At 34.1% G+C, this 14,537-nt stretch overlaps 1 protein-coding gene across 1 annotated transcript; it reads right to left on the bottom strand.

Annotated features, from left to right (window-relative positions):
- Nucleotides 1-2,077: 2,077 nt before the first annotated feature.
- Nucleotides 2,078-4,618, bottom strand: LOC132754441 (uncharacterized). Its single transcript, XM_060745069.1, has 2 exons — nucleotides 4,283-4,618; nucleotides 2,078-3,724 (listed from the first exon to the last, which is right to left on the bottom strand). The coding sequence occupies exon 2, from the start codon at nucleotides 3,028-3,030 to the stop codon at nucleotides 2,428-2,430; it is 603 nt and encodes a 200-aa protein (XP_060601052.1). The 5' UTR covers nucleotides 3,031-3,724; nucleotides 4,283-4,618; the 3' UTR covers nucleotides 2,078-2,427.
- Nucleotides 4,619-14,537: the final 9,919 nt, after the last annotated feature.

The raw sequence follows: 14,537 nt of genomic DNA, 5'->3' as shown, positions 1-14,537 counted from the left end.
TGGCTGAGGGGTTGCCATAATTAATGGCTGAGGTATAAAAAGTACAGCCACCTTTCGCCCCTGCGTGATTGAAAGAGACAAATGAATGGCTTGTATTAATTCCTTGTTGATCTTGTTTATCATATTTTAGGTAACTTGCACTTTCCAGTACCGTCCATGAACAGGCTCAATCAAACCAAGCCTGCAACATTTTCAATTTTGTCGTGTTGGGCTTTCTTTAGGGATTCTGTATTTATCTATTTTAGGGTTCATTGATGACCGCCCTTCATTGATCGTGTTTTTCATATTTCGTTAACTAGTCGTCGCCTTATTTCCAGAGGGACGTAAGTTGCATTTAGTTACTTTCACGAAAAACGCATTTAAAGTTTTGATATGCTGTACAGCCTTTACCTCTAGGGCTAACAAGCTGAATTTTTGAAAGGATATTTGTCATATGCTTTTACATAAGCATGTCCACTTTCAGGCTTATCAGATAATTACTTTTCCTTATTTATTAAAAACATTTTTTTGAAATTCCCCTGAAAATGAATTTTTGTGTTATAATTTTAGTTCCAAAACGCAACTTCGAGTTACGTCCATATGGAAATAAATTTAAGTCTCAAATCATATGTTACGACTTTCTGGAATGAATAATACATTTGAATTTTCTCCAGAATCTCACAAAATAGAAAACTGTTAGTTTAATTTTTTTAAAAAAATGGTTTGCTGTCACACATCCCAGTAAGACTATATCTGATGGTCTCTACCACAAAGGTTTGAATCGCAATGGGAGACGCCGCATTCTGTTACAAGTCAGATTAGAAACAGATTTGGCACAAGCACAATAATATTTGTACAGAAACAGCCAACCAAGATGACTGAAGATACTTTTGAAAAAAGCTGTAAACTTTAGGAGTTAAGGAAGAGTTTCTGTGGAGGACACAACGTTAATGGAGTTTCGTGTGAATTTAATGCTAATTTTCAAAAGTCGACCTAAAATAAATTTGAAAGTGACCTCCATAGGAAAGTCGTTCTAAACTCTATTTACGTGTGTCCTACTAGATCTTATGTGTTGTGTTGCAAAGGCCAAACGTCCATCTTCATAACAGGAGCATAGAAAAAAGTAAAAATGATTTGAACAGTTTATTTGAACAGTTAATGGAACACAAAAAATACAGCATGGCTAAATTTGCACAGAAATATATCACTATTACATATGATTTGGAAGTTTGATAAGAAAGAAATATGTCCAATTAATTATAGTACTAGGCAAACAGTTTTTATTACTTCTTATTACAATATTCAATCAATGAGGGTATAATATTATACTGTAGGTCCACATTCATTGACGTTTTTAATGAGAATGGTGTATTTATTAAAGCATTACTGCACTCAGGTTAAAAAGACTCTGACTGACAGCTAGATATAAATCTTGCCACTAGCAAAGTATTAAAGCCCAGTTATGTCAACCATTATTTACATTGAGAATAAAAAAATCACCTGTGTCTTAGCTGAAAACAACAACAATACATGTAGTTAACTGCTTATAAAAGAACCTTAAACATACATTCATCTCAACTGACCAAACACCTTTCAATTCACAATTTAAACTGAGTCATCACTTGACTTTCAATACCAAAAACCATAACAATAAGAATTTAAATGGTTTCTTATGCATAGCAACTAGGGCTGTCATCGATAGGGACGATATCGATGTATCTTTGATATTTTTCTGTTGATCAATAATCGATACACATTTTGAAAAAAAATCGACAATTTTGATTAATTATGTTAATGTCTATGAATTATGAAAATTCACCCAAAACATATACAAAAGCATGTGGCCATGTCTAACACTTTGGACACATTACATAGCAGAAAACACACAAAGGACAGTTTTAAACAGGACACAACATCTTTGTATGAACAAAATGAGTTTTATTTAACTGAAATCATTTAAATAGTTACAAAATTCAATTATATCAAGAAATTAGGAGTATATATCGTTATATCGGTGTATCGCCAATATTTGTCATCCGATATCGATGTATCTTCAATATGCATTGCAATGAATTAATGCCAGCTCTAATAGCAACATTGCTATTTATGATCAAATGATAACATTATGAACACCAACAGTAAACTTTATGAAAACTAAAACAACATATCATACTGTAATACAGATATCATACTTTAGAAACCCCTATCTCAATATATTATCTGATGCACATACAGACTAACAATAACCTGATGTTTCTCATAACCCCAACACAGTTCTCATAACCGTAACACAGTTCTCATAACCCCAACACAGTTCTCATAACCCTAACACACTTCTCATAACCCAAACAAATTTCTCATAACCCAAATACAGTTCTCATAACCCCAACACAGATCCCATCTAAGCTTGATTTCAGTCACTGCTTTTCAATCACAAGTTTGCAGCCCCTATAGTACTTGACAAATCTTTTTTTTCTTATTTAGTGGAATCACTGGTACTTTTCTTAATTGCTGTGTACTGGGCAGTTCTCTCAGTGTTTCTTCAGTTGTTCTTGTTTGACGTCTGACAAGAATATAGTTTTGGTATTGTTGTTCACTGAAAGCAAGTTTAAACTCAACCAGCAATGGCTGGCTCTTAGTATATCTCAAAACTTTGACCTTTGTATAGGGAACTCCTTTGAAATTGATCACAGAACTATATTTCTGGTAATCTTTAAAGTGGGAATCACATGTCTCCTCTGATATTTCTGATTCTGGTAATCTGCTAGTGTCATAAAAATTCAACGTTACTGTATCAGGAATAGTACTTAAATTTTCTTCCGAATTATGTGCTAAAGATATAGAATCGTCCACATTGTCAAAAGTGTTTAGGTTAGTTTCATTTTGCTCACTGAACTGCTGGTCGCATAAATCATTTGGTACATTGTCAAATATTTCATTTACATCATAAGACTGTTCACCATTGCTCTCAAACAAGTCATCACTATACTGTAACTGATCATCTTCCAGCATGTTCATAACTTCACTTAAACTGAATTTACTAGTACTCATGGTTGTGTATTGAAATAGATGTGTTCAGGTATAAATCCAGAATTTCTGCTTTAAAGTTTTCTTTGGAAACAGAAGAACACAGTGATATATTGAAGTAGACAAGCTCTCCAGTTGTGTTTTGCAAAATGTTCTGGCACGTTTGAATGTTCAGTTTGACTCCACATGCATCTACACAGATGAGAGGTTTATCTTTGCAAATTACTTCCAAAGTTTCTGGTAGTATTCTTGTGAAACTCACATAAATCTGTTCTAGTTTAGTGCTGTCTTTAAGTACCAAGAAATCATCATCTATAAGGTTCGAACATCCACTAACGTTCACTATTTCTAGATTTGGTGCACCATACAGGAAACACAAAGTTGATACTTTCGCATCAGTTATGTCAATCCAAACCAGCGAAGTGAAGTCTGATGTCGTAAATATTCTGTCTAATTTGCATTAGCACAATGGTATGTTGCACAAGGTAGTAACGATGTTTCTATCTTCCTAGAATGTCGAAGCACCTGATACAAATTGTTTGCTGTCAGTTCCAGTGGGTGTGAGAAATCAATTTCTTTCCACAATACAGCAGAATTTTCAATTAGATTGTAGAAGAGAACACAGACACGATTGACCGTTCTTAATAGATCTTCAAGTTGTAAAAACTGGAATATTTTCACCAATACTTCACTAGGCAGATCTTGAATCCTTGCACTCCTGAAAATATCAATTTATGGTATTTGAAATATTCAGAAATCATAGTGATCAACAGAAAAAAAGTTATAAAAAATAATCATATTTGAACTTTAGAACAGTCTTATGAAAGAACTGCGCACGTCCATACTGGCACGCAAACAAGGTCCCAATGGGTTTAATATACAATGTGATCAGCAACACCGTATGGCAGCTTTAAAAATAAAATTTAAACATCAACCAAGAATGACTTGTTAAAACATCTAACTGGTTCTGGTGACTGATTTCCCAGAAAGGGCACACAACGTGTTAAAATATAAGATAGGTGGATACACATTTACTTGGAATGTATGTTACATACTATTTATCTGTGCATACATAATGTAAATGGTGACAAAAAAGTTAAACATAACACACTGAATGGTTCAAGGGGATGTTTTCTGCACAATCCAAACTTTGTCCAAATACAGTGTGCATCCGAAATAGGTCTATTCACTAAACCATTGGAACAAGTGTAAATCATTTTAAAACACCGCTGTAAGAAATTCTGAAATATAACAGTACTTTTAGTTTATACTTAACATTTTCTATTAAAAATAATTCCCATAACTTGATCAAAATCATGTTAACTTTACGATGCAGTTTTCAAAAATGGATACTTTTGCAAGTGAAAATTGTACCCTAGCACCGTTTAGAATGAAATCGGCCATTCCCATTGGTTGTTGAGTTACGACTTTTTGGAAATCAAATTATGTGTTTAAACGGACTTACGTCTTCTTGGAACGGAAAATAGCGTGTTTATTATTAGTTCTACATGGGTGTAAGTCGGCCCATCTTGTAAAGCTTGAAATTACGAATCCAACGATACCAAACATGACATTTTGCCAAAAAATCGAGTTACGTCCCTCTGGAAATAAGGCGACGTAGTCTTTGCATCCTTAGGTCAAGCAGATGAGATGGTTTTGACCCATGATGTTGTTACCCGAGATGAGCCGAAATTATTTGTCCTGTTTCAGCGCAACATAGCCTATATTTTTGTTGTTAGTGCGCCGTAAAACCTAACAAATGGCGGCATATAACGAACGTCCACATTAAAAATGGTGTTTTTGTTTGAAAAGAAATTTATTTAAAGGCGAAAACAACAGTCTGTGGGTGGCAGTTCTTTCCTTTGCTATATCCTGCCAAATCCTATGCTTAGATACAGAAAATCGCGAAAACGCAATAGCACGATATAGCGACATATTTCAGTCGCGTTTAGTGCAAAAATAAACAAGTATCAAGTGTCAGGCATAAAATAAAGAAAAACAAGAGCTGTCACCTAAGTGACGAATGCCTCCGAAAACGTTTCTTAAGCATGCAGGTATAATGAAAAGAAAAGAGAATGAAAGTAACCAATAAGTGTGACCTTGAGCTTTGAAGAAATGACGTGGTTCCTGGACGCGACAAAATGTTGTTATGAGATGACAAAGTTACAGTCTGGACATGATTGTTGTGTAAGTGGGGACACACGGGCAGAAGGACATGAGCCTTAGCTGCCACACATTGTCATGATTTGGTAGACATTTGTGCCAAGTTATTTTAAAATACTACTATGCATGTCAAAGTTACAGTCCGGACATGAATGTGTATCTTCAAACTCTTCTCGAGAGAATGAGTACCTTCAAACTATAAGTGTGACCTTGACCTTGAAGGTAGGGACACGAGTATTTGTCGCGACACATTGTCTTGATGTGGTAGACATTTTTGCCTTGTCAGTTTAAAATCCTTCCATGCATGACAAAAGTACAGCCCGGACACGAATGTGTGTACCTATCAATTCAAATTGTGATAAATGAAAATGCAAAATGATGTTTGACATTGACCTTTGAGGTAGAGACGTAATTCTTGGACGCGACACATCGTCTAAATCAAGGGGGAGAATCACGCCGTTCGTTACCCAAACAAACAAGATGGCGGATGCAGCCAAAAAGTAGGTTTTTCCCTTTTTTCTCTGAAATTCGTGATGTTCTAATGTAAAGGTACATATAACAACCTTCTCCACAATTTTCCTGGCACACAGGATTTTATTTCATGATGTTTCGTCCCGTACTTCATCTGAAATGCGCGTCACCAGATTCGAAGCGAGAGAATTTTCCACCGGTTTGATCGTGGTAACGTACGGCTTTTTCTCTAAAATTCACTGTTTCGTTTACATATATGTCAATTTACTGAAACCACTGACCTTAAAAAGTTGTAATATGTCGTCATCTAAGCATTCATGCCCATTCTGGCTAGAATAACCGCTGAAAATATTAATATCGGGGCATTTTCTGGAAATGATAACGTATGGCGCACAAAATATCAATGATAACGTACGGCGCATTTTTTTCTGATTAATTGATTTTCTATATAATAGAAAAGTTATGTTTACAAGACATAACAGGATGTGTAGAACCAAATAAAGAAACTGAAATAAATAATATAAGTGTCCAGCTTTATTTGTCATCCAATGAAAGCGCTGTATTTCTTAAAAATTCTTTGTGTAAATTTTCATAGAAGAACAAAAGTCAATGATATATCAAAGTCCATTCATAGCAGCCTTCTATTTTTCATAGTGCTTTATAGAACCGCGTTTGTGCAAATAGACAGGTATAGTGACGAAATAAAGTAAGTTTTAAACCGTAACATACAGAAATAAGAAATATTCTCCGGTCGCTATCGCTTCCGTCGAAGTTTCTAATTTCTGTAGAACAACACGGATGAACACTAACATATACTTCGCAAACACTAGTTTAAGAGTAGTGTAATTAATTTTTAAAACCGTTCTTGCATAAAGATAATGACGTTATCTAAGCGCATGAGCGGTCTAGCATTAAAGGTTTCAGACGGGTTTTCCGGCATGGATAGAAACATCGAAATCCAAATCCGATTTGAAACTTTATATAAGTAACACTAGAAATTAATAAGCAAATTCCAATGTCACTCTTTTATTGCTGATACCTGCAATACTTTTTAAAAGAAATTATTGTTTTTGTTGGGTCGTTTGTGGAAAAAAACGCCAGAATATGATAGGCAAATTCTTGCATGTAATCGTTTTGATCAAATTATGACGTTCCTTTCATTTACAATTATGAAATCCCCAATTGATGCGAAGGGACATTCATTTTCTAGGATATGTGTATAAACATATGGTAATTGCGTTTATGTATTAAAAATCGAATTATATACAACAATTTTGCATTAATGGATCATGTATTGTATGTTTCTTGTATGTATGTACATGTATATGTGTGTATGTATATGTATATACAAGAGACCTATAAGTTACTGGTTTAAAGATCAATTTTGATATGAAAATGTTCATTATGTAACTACTTAAGAAAACTTCGGCTGGTATTTACTTTATCAATCAAAATTGATCTTCTCCAAACTTTTTCATGATTTTTGATATTATGCATATATATATGTTTATATGAACTGTTCGTTATTGTGCATGTTTAATGTCATCATCGGCTTTAAAGCCTATTGGAATAAAATAAAATGTCTGCTGTCCACTATAATAATAAAAACTGTAAGGCTATGTCACGTTAATATATCTGATGTCATAGTGGCACAACGTCACGCTAAATGGTAGCGTTTCAATATTAACCGCCCGTCAAATAAACAGAAACTTTCTTATTTAGTAATAGTTATAGTACATGAAACGAGTTAGTTACGAGGATATAACACTGGCTGGGGCGACATCAAGGGATGTTTCTGGTAAAAAATGGCGAGGCCGTAAGGCCGAGACAATTTTTTGCAGAAACATCCCGAGATGTCGCCCAGCCAGTGTTATATCCTCGTAACTAACGAGTTTCATATACTTTAACTCTTTTATCGGAATAGCATAATGTTTTCTTCTTTGTACTTCATGTAAAAAATAAATGAAAAATAAAATAAATAAATAAATCGTTGGCTACATTATAGTTATTTATGATAATGCAGTTTTTTTCAAGTTGTTTTCGCTGCCGCAAAAACAATATATATACAAAAGACATCCAATTGTAGAGGCGGATTGTAAACTGTTACCAATATTGATTCAAGATATAAAGGGCTTTTTTTCAGTGAAAATAATTCATTCAGCGGATGTACCTTTTGATTAAATGAGAGTAAATTTCATTTCATTAATTATCTTTGTTTATTTTTTTCATTGTATTTATTTATTTTATTTTATTGATTCCACTTTTTTGCTACTGGGAATGTTCGTTACCACTGCCCCATTGGAGCCTCTGTGAAAAAAACTGCATTGATATATACAAGGTGCGAAAAAAACTCAAACACTATATAGCAGTCAAGTTTTTTTTCCTATATGAATCAATGAAAAATCTGTTCTGCTATATATCAATACAGTTTTCAAATGCTCATTGAAGTGTACTGAGTATAAAAGGTTAGTAAGAACAAAGGAAAAGTTCCAAACCAGGCGATAACTAAATTCATTGAAGTTTTTCGGATAACATTATTTTCTAACTCATTCAATAAATTCAAAATAGAACCTACACTTATTCATTATTCTCTGTTATGTATTTTTCTGGAATAAACACAGGCTCATCTCAAGCTAGTCGTAATCACTATTCGTTTTGTTTATGTTTGACGGGTTCAAATATTAAGATTTCCTTATCAGAAATTTGTTAGGAATAATTTAAGACTTTTTCTTTGGAAAAGAAAATATATCAAATATGATAAACAAGATCAACAAGGAAAGGCGGCGTTCAATGAACGCAACCCCCACATGACCCAGCAACAAGAACCAATGGCAAGGAGCCCAGGGGGACCCCAAACAAAAACAGGACAGGGCAAATACAGAGCACGGACAGGTTAACCATTAAAGCCGTCCGTACCTTTTTAACACTTTTGCTCTGATGTATGCATTTCTTCTTTATGATAAGGGGATAAGACCATAATTATCGCACAACACTGGTGAAATTTAATGTGAAGACAACAATACACAAACGTCTCTGAAAGTGGAGGCTTTTCTTTCCATTCTGCATTTTAAACAAAATATTCTCAAACTATACACGTGTTTTAATTGGTATATTAACAACGAATATCTATTATGCCACCAGCTAAAAAGATATTTATATCCGATGGTGCAGCATTGATCAATAAATTATTTCTGACCTGACCAACATTTTTTTCCAGATATATATCATTTCCTTCATAAAAATAATTCATTATCAGCTGATTGGACAAATGGGAATCCACCAAGTAGTAAAATGCGCCGTACGTTATCATTGATATTTTGTGCGCCATACGTTATCATTTCCAGAAAATGCCCCGATATTAATATTTACAGCAGTAAATCTAGCCAGAATTGGCATGATTGCTTACTTGACAACATATTACAACTTTTTAAAGTCAGTAGTTTCAGTTAATATACATATATGTAAAAGAAACAGTGACTTTGAGAGAAAAAGCCGTACGTTACCACGATCAAACCGGTGGAAAATTCTCTCGCTTCGAATCTGGTGACGCGCATTTCAGATGAAGTACGGGACGAAACATTATGAAATAAAATCCTGTGCGCCAGGAAAATTGTGGAGAAGGTTGTTATATGTACCTTTACATTAGAACATCACGAATTTCAGAGAAAAAAGGGAAAAACCTACATTTTGGCTGCATCCGCCATCTTGTTTGTTTGGGTAACGAACGGCGTGATTCTCCCCCTTGTAAATGTGTTAGACATTTATGCCTAGTTATTTTAAAATCATTTAATGCATGACAAAGTTACAGTCTGGACACGAATTAAATGGGGTCGGACTGACAGACGGACAAGGTAGATTAGTTTTTTTCAAAATCCCTCCATGTATGACAAAGTTACCGTCCGGACACGAATAAAGTGGGGACGGACAGACAGACGGTGCGATTATATTATGCCTCCCTTCGGGGGCATAAAAAATAATCCCTAAAAATATCAATTAATTAATTAAGTAATAAGAAATACTATTTTATTATTTTAACTTAGGGGTATAATACTCGGTACGAAATTATACATAATTTTTTTTTAATGTTGTTTTTTTTCCCTCGTCGAAGACATTGATAGGTACCTCAGAAATGGATGCCATATTCAGATAGTTTTGCACAGAAGTATGTCAAACTTTTGTTTGATGAGTGGCAAAGATAGAGATCATATACGAGGTCACATCAAATTTATGTTCAGGAAATACCAGTTAAATGCAGCAACCCTTGTTGTGCATGCGCGTTAACTTAAGACTTCGACTGCTAAATACCGTACGATAGGACGGAAACCAAGGAGTCAGTGTATTTTTTTGACCGAATTAATTCTGCCTATGTACCCAGATTAAAAGTAGTAACATTCGTTGAATCATCAGGTCTAGGATTTCATGATATTTATGGACTGTCCAGAAATAAACACACTATCCACAAATTTACAGACATCACATGTCTACAAAATACGATTATCCATATATTTACAGATACAACACAGATAAACATGCAATGACCGTGAAAGTCATGCGACTACGGTCATATAAAAGGAAACCGCATGGTCTAAACTCATTGCACTATAGTTGAAACGTGGGCGGACATTGTTCAAGAAAATTCAACGCTGAATTATTTTCAGCTTATTTCCAGCGAATACCCAGGTTTAGGTTATACCAAATTGTACGTTTTTAACATTAAAGTTGTTGCTAATATTAATATTTGTAACAAATTACCTAATTTTCTTCTTATAATTTAAATTCCCGCGTCATTGGCAGCCATTTTAACCTGATACTAGACTGAATGCAATTTGGTATTTATAATTCAGTTGAAACATAAGATTATCAGAAAGTAATTTGTAGTCAAAATCAAACACATTAACATCAATGAATGCCATCGTTGTCCTGGATAGAATATGATAAACAAGATCAACAAGGAAAGCCGGCGTTCAATGAACGCAACCCCCATATGACCCAGCAACAGGAGCCCCAGGCGGACCCCAAACAAAAACAGGACAGAGACTTTGTCGATAAAAATTTAAATCAAGAAATGTAAAATATGATAAACAAGATCAACAAGGAAAGGCGGCGTTCAATGAACGTAAATATTACGGACAGTTCCCAAATATAATTAAAACAGAAAAATATTCATCACAGAGGACGAAAGAAATAAATAAAAAAATAGAAAACACATCTAACAGTAAGCTAAGATACATGAGTAATGGATTACTGCAGGTATAAAAATATTAAATACAAATGTAAATACATGTTTCATTTCAAAATAATCGGTTATATAATCATAAGTTTTATTAATGTGATTTTAAATTCATAATTTATAAAGGATTAAATAAAAAATACTGTAACATATAATTTAAATCCGATTTTCATTATTATTACATAATTCCCAATTTTAATGGAACTTATATTTCATTAGTCTATTTTAGAATTTGGCGGTAATGAGGAATTCGAGCTACTTTCCTGTCGGTGGAAAAAAGAAGGCAGGAACGAAGAAAGTGTTAATATTGAATTTTATAAGGACGTGACCCAGTGTTTAGAAGATGTTTCTGAAAAACAAAGAGACTGAAATATTTTCATTTTTTTTTTTATTTAAGTACATTATAACGGAAGGGTAGACTCCTGACGAATTTCCCTGTTATTTTTGGCGATTTACCAAGAAGGCAAGTGGCATGAAGCCAGTATTTGCAATCTGATGCGTCACATCCGAGCCACAGATCTTTTACTGCTTTTGAGTCGTCGGCAAATAAACCGCCACACAAGCGACATTGCTCAGACGAATAAGCACTCTGATGTAAGGGCAATCAATCAATCAAATGACATTGTGTTGCCACATCTTTTGAATTTACTTCTTGTATGTTGAAATGGCTGGGGCTCAACAATGGGTTATCTGAAAAACATAATATTTATAACATATTTATATTTAATTGAATACAATTATTATTGATAACAAATAGTTATATCCTTGAAAAACTTAGATGATGATGTGCTTATATATAATATATTTCACTGCTGTTCCATTTAATTTGCGTACTTTTTTTTAAACTATAGTTTTTCATATATTTTATATTAATAATAAAAAGTATTAACATTATGAAAATTAATACCATCTGTGGTTGGTTGTGTGTTGTTGAATTGGTCTTATCTTCGTTTTTACTAGCAGGTTCAGAACAACAGAAGTCTTCTTCAACTTGTAAATGGACATATTTGCGTGTCATTTTGTGAAGTGCGTATGCCTGTAATGAAACAATTAATATCGTTATATAAATAAACGACGATCACAGTTAATCAATCTTATTAAATTATTTTACTATACAAAATTTATATATATTTTTACAATATGCAAACATCACAGACATTGGATACAAATAGCTCTGTGCAAACATGTATTTTACAATTGGAAATGTACTTTTAAATGTCTTTTTAAATAATCCGGATTTTCTGCCAGATATAACCTGTCTCCTTCCTATCATTCTCTATATATTCCACAGATACCTTACCGCTCCTGTTTGGCAAATTAAGGGACTTCCCTTTATCGTGTCGTGTTGTCTTCTTAGGTCTGCAAGGGTCAACCTTAAACAGCTACAAAGTAAAAACAGTCCCTATTAAAACATTAATGGCAATATAAATAAATATGTAGAATAATTTCATATATCGTTTTATTATATGATATAGCAGGATTATAATAATATAATATATAACTCGTAGTCAATAATATGTAAAGTACTTTAAGTAATTTGATTTTAAGATGCTGCAATTGACACAGATCAGAGTAAAGAAATGAAAAAATAACCAGTCTGGAGAAGTAACCAACGTGGCGGACAGCTTCAAGTGAGATGATATTTGGTTATGTAATGTAGTTGTTGACAATTTAATCACTCTTTCAGTAAAATGTTGTTTAAAATACAGTACATTTATTAAAGAAATCGTCTTGTTTATCAGGTGCAGGGTGTTATCCTTTAAACGAGTTGGGCAAAGAAGCAGCAACATTGAACCTCAAGTTAGATGATTTGAAGTTAATTGCGAAATGATAGTAGCGGATATTGAAGATGAATGTTTACTAGGGGTAGATGTATTACAAATTAGAAAGAACGGTCCAGCAGATATTATGCTCAGTAAGGGTATCATTATGCTAGAAAAGCATAGTATACCCTGTTCACAAGTAGGTCTGCCTAGAAATATAAGAAAGGTCATAGCAGCGGATGATTTGGTGATTTCAGGATTATACGAAGCGGTTGTAGACGTATTTGTAGGGCGGAGTGAAAGTGATGATTCTGGTGAATGTGTGAGCTATATAATGAGCCCACAGAGCATTTTGAAAAGACGTACCCTTTCAAAAGGCAGCAACCCTAGTTGATTTGAATAGTTCACCAACACAAAAAGTGCGGTTGTTAAAACCTTTTAGAAAGACGCTCAAAATAAAACAAGACACAGTTTTAAGAAACACTGAAAGAAGAGAAGAACATTATAAAAAGGACAATAGAGGAGGCAGGTTATTTATTCGGTATGGAAAGCCCAAAGCTTCCCTTTTTAAGCGAGGAAGAGGAAACAGAGATGGCTGTAGAGAGTATCAAAGATAGTGAGAAAGATGTTAAAGATAAAGAAGATAAGAAAGTTATCAGTGAGATGAATTTTGATGAGATAGGTGTGTTGGATTTGACTGTGTAAAGAGAGAGAAGGTAAGATGGTTGAGGAAAATATTTACACGGAGGAGTCGCCACTAGACCTGAGAATAGTAAGAAGGGAAGATCGCACAGAGGAAAAGAGTTTGAAGAGTGGAGTGAAGAGGAATAGAATGAAAATGAGGAAAACAAAAGTGAAGCATTTAAATGAGGTAGCGGAAAGGAAGAAGATTTAAGTGATGATAAAAATAGAGATGTTAAAAGGAATGAAATTCAGGAAATAAAGAAATTTGATTTGAAGTCAGAAGGTAGGTCGCGAGCGAAGGGAAGAGTGAGACATTCATTGAAACGAAGCCGATCGCCATCATCGTCATCTTCTAGCTCTGACTCCAGTTCAGATGCTTGCAGTTCTGAGACTAGTGAAACCGATGAACGTGAAAGGAAATTTTGTAGAATAATGTGCAATCTAGTAAAAGAAACAGGGAACATCTATTAGATTATTCGAATGCAGATATGATAAGCAAATTGCAACGGACTGTGGACGAATTAAGAAAGGAGGTAGCAGAACTGACAAAAGATAAAGGAGTTGAAAGGAAAGGAGGCGAAAATGATAGAAATAAGAAAAAGGGTATCTTAAGACAACAGAATGATAAGAGAAATTCCAGGGAAGATTGTAAGTTTGTGGAGGGAGAAGAAAAAGGTTATCGTGGGGAACGAGTTTTCGCAGACCGGGGATTGGACAGAAGAGACAGAAGATATGACAATCATAGGGTGGAAAGTTGGAGGAGAAGTGACTGGAACAGGGGTTATAGGTATTAAGAGAGTAAGAATAAGAAACAACAGACTGTATTATAAATCAACCTATTTTTGTGTAGAGACTGTTATCTCATTTATTTAAGTATTTGAATGAAGATTCATATTAACTAATAAAGTATCGTTATACAATTTAAGATAGTGTTCATACTGAATATGTTAAAGGGTGATTTGTCAATCAATATCAATAATTGTTTAAATGTAATCGAATTGTAAGCTAGGCAGTTGGAACTTTGCCCAACTAAGGAGGGGGTAGTGTGGTGCACCGCTAAATGAGCATTTCCTTACCGTAATTGCCCCTTTGTTCACGTTTTATTTACATGTTATAAGAATCAAACAGCAATACTTGAGTATTCACATGCCTTTAACTGTAACCTCTATTTCATTATATCAAGTTTTTTACCGTTAATGACTCCAGAGATCGTGTATTCA

The sequence above is a fragment of the Ruditapes philippinarum genome, unplaced genomic scaffold (assembly GCF_026571515.1).
Source record: "Ruditapes philippinarum isolate M1 unplaced genomic scaffold, ASM2657151v2 ctg1316_1_1_1_1, whole genome shotgun sequence".
Classification (NCBI taxonomy): domain Eukaryota; kingdom Metazoa; phylum Mollusca; class Bivalvia; order Venerida; family Veneridae; genus Ruditapes; species Ruditapes philippinarum.
This window is presented reverse-complemented; position numbering and strand designations above follow the sequence as displayed.

Excerpts from the sequence above, each read along its gene's own strand:
- LOC132754441 (XM_060745069.1), bottom strand. The coding sequence starts at position 3,030 with ATGAGTACTAGTAAATTCAGTTTAAGTGAAGTTATGAACATGCTGGAA.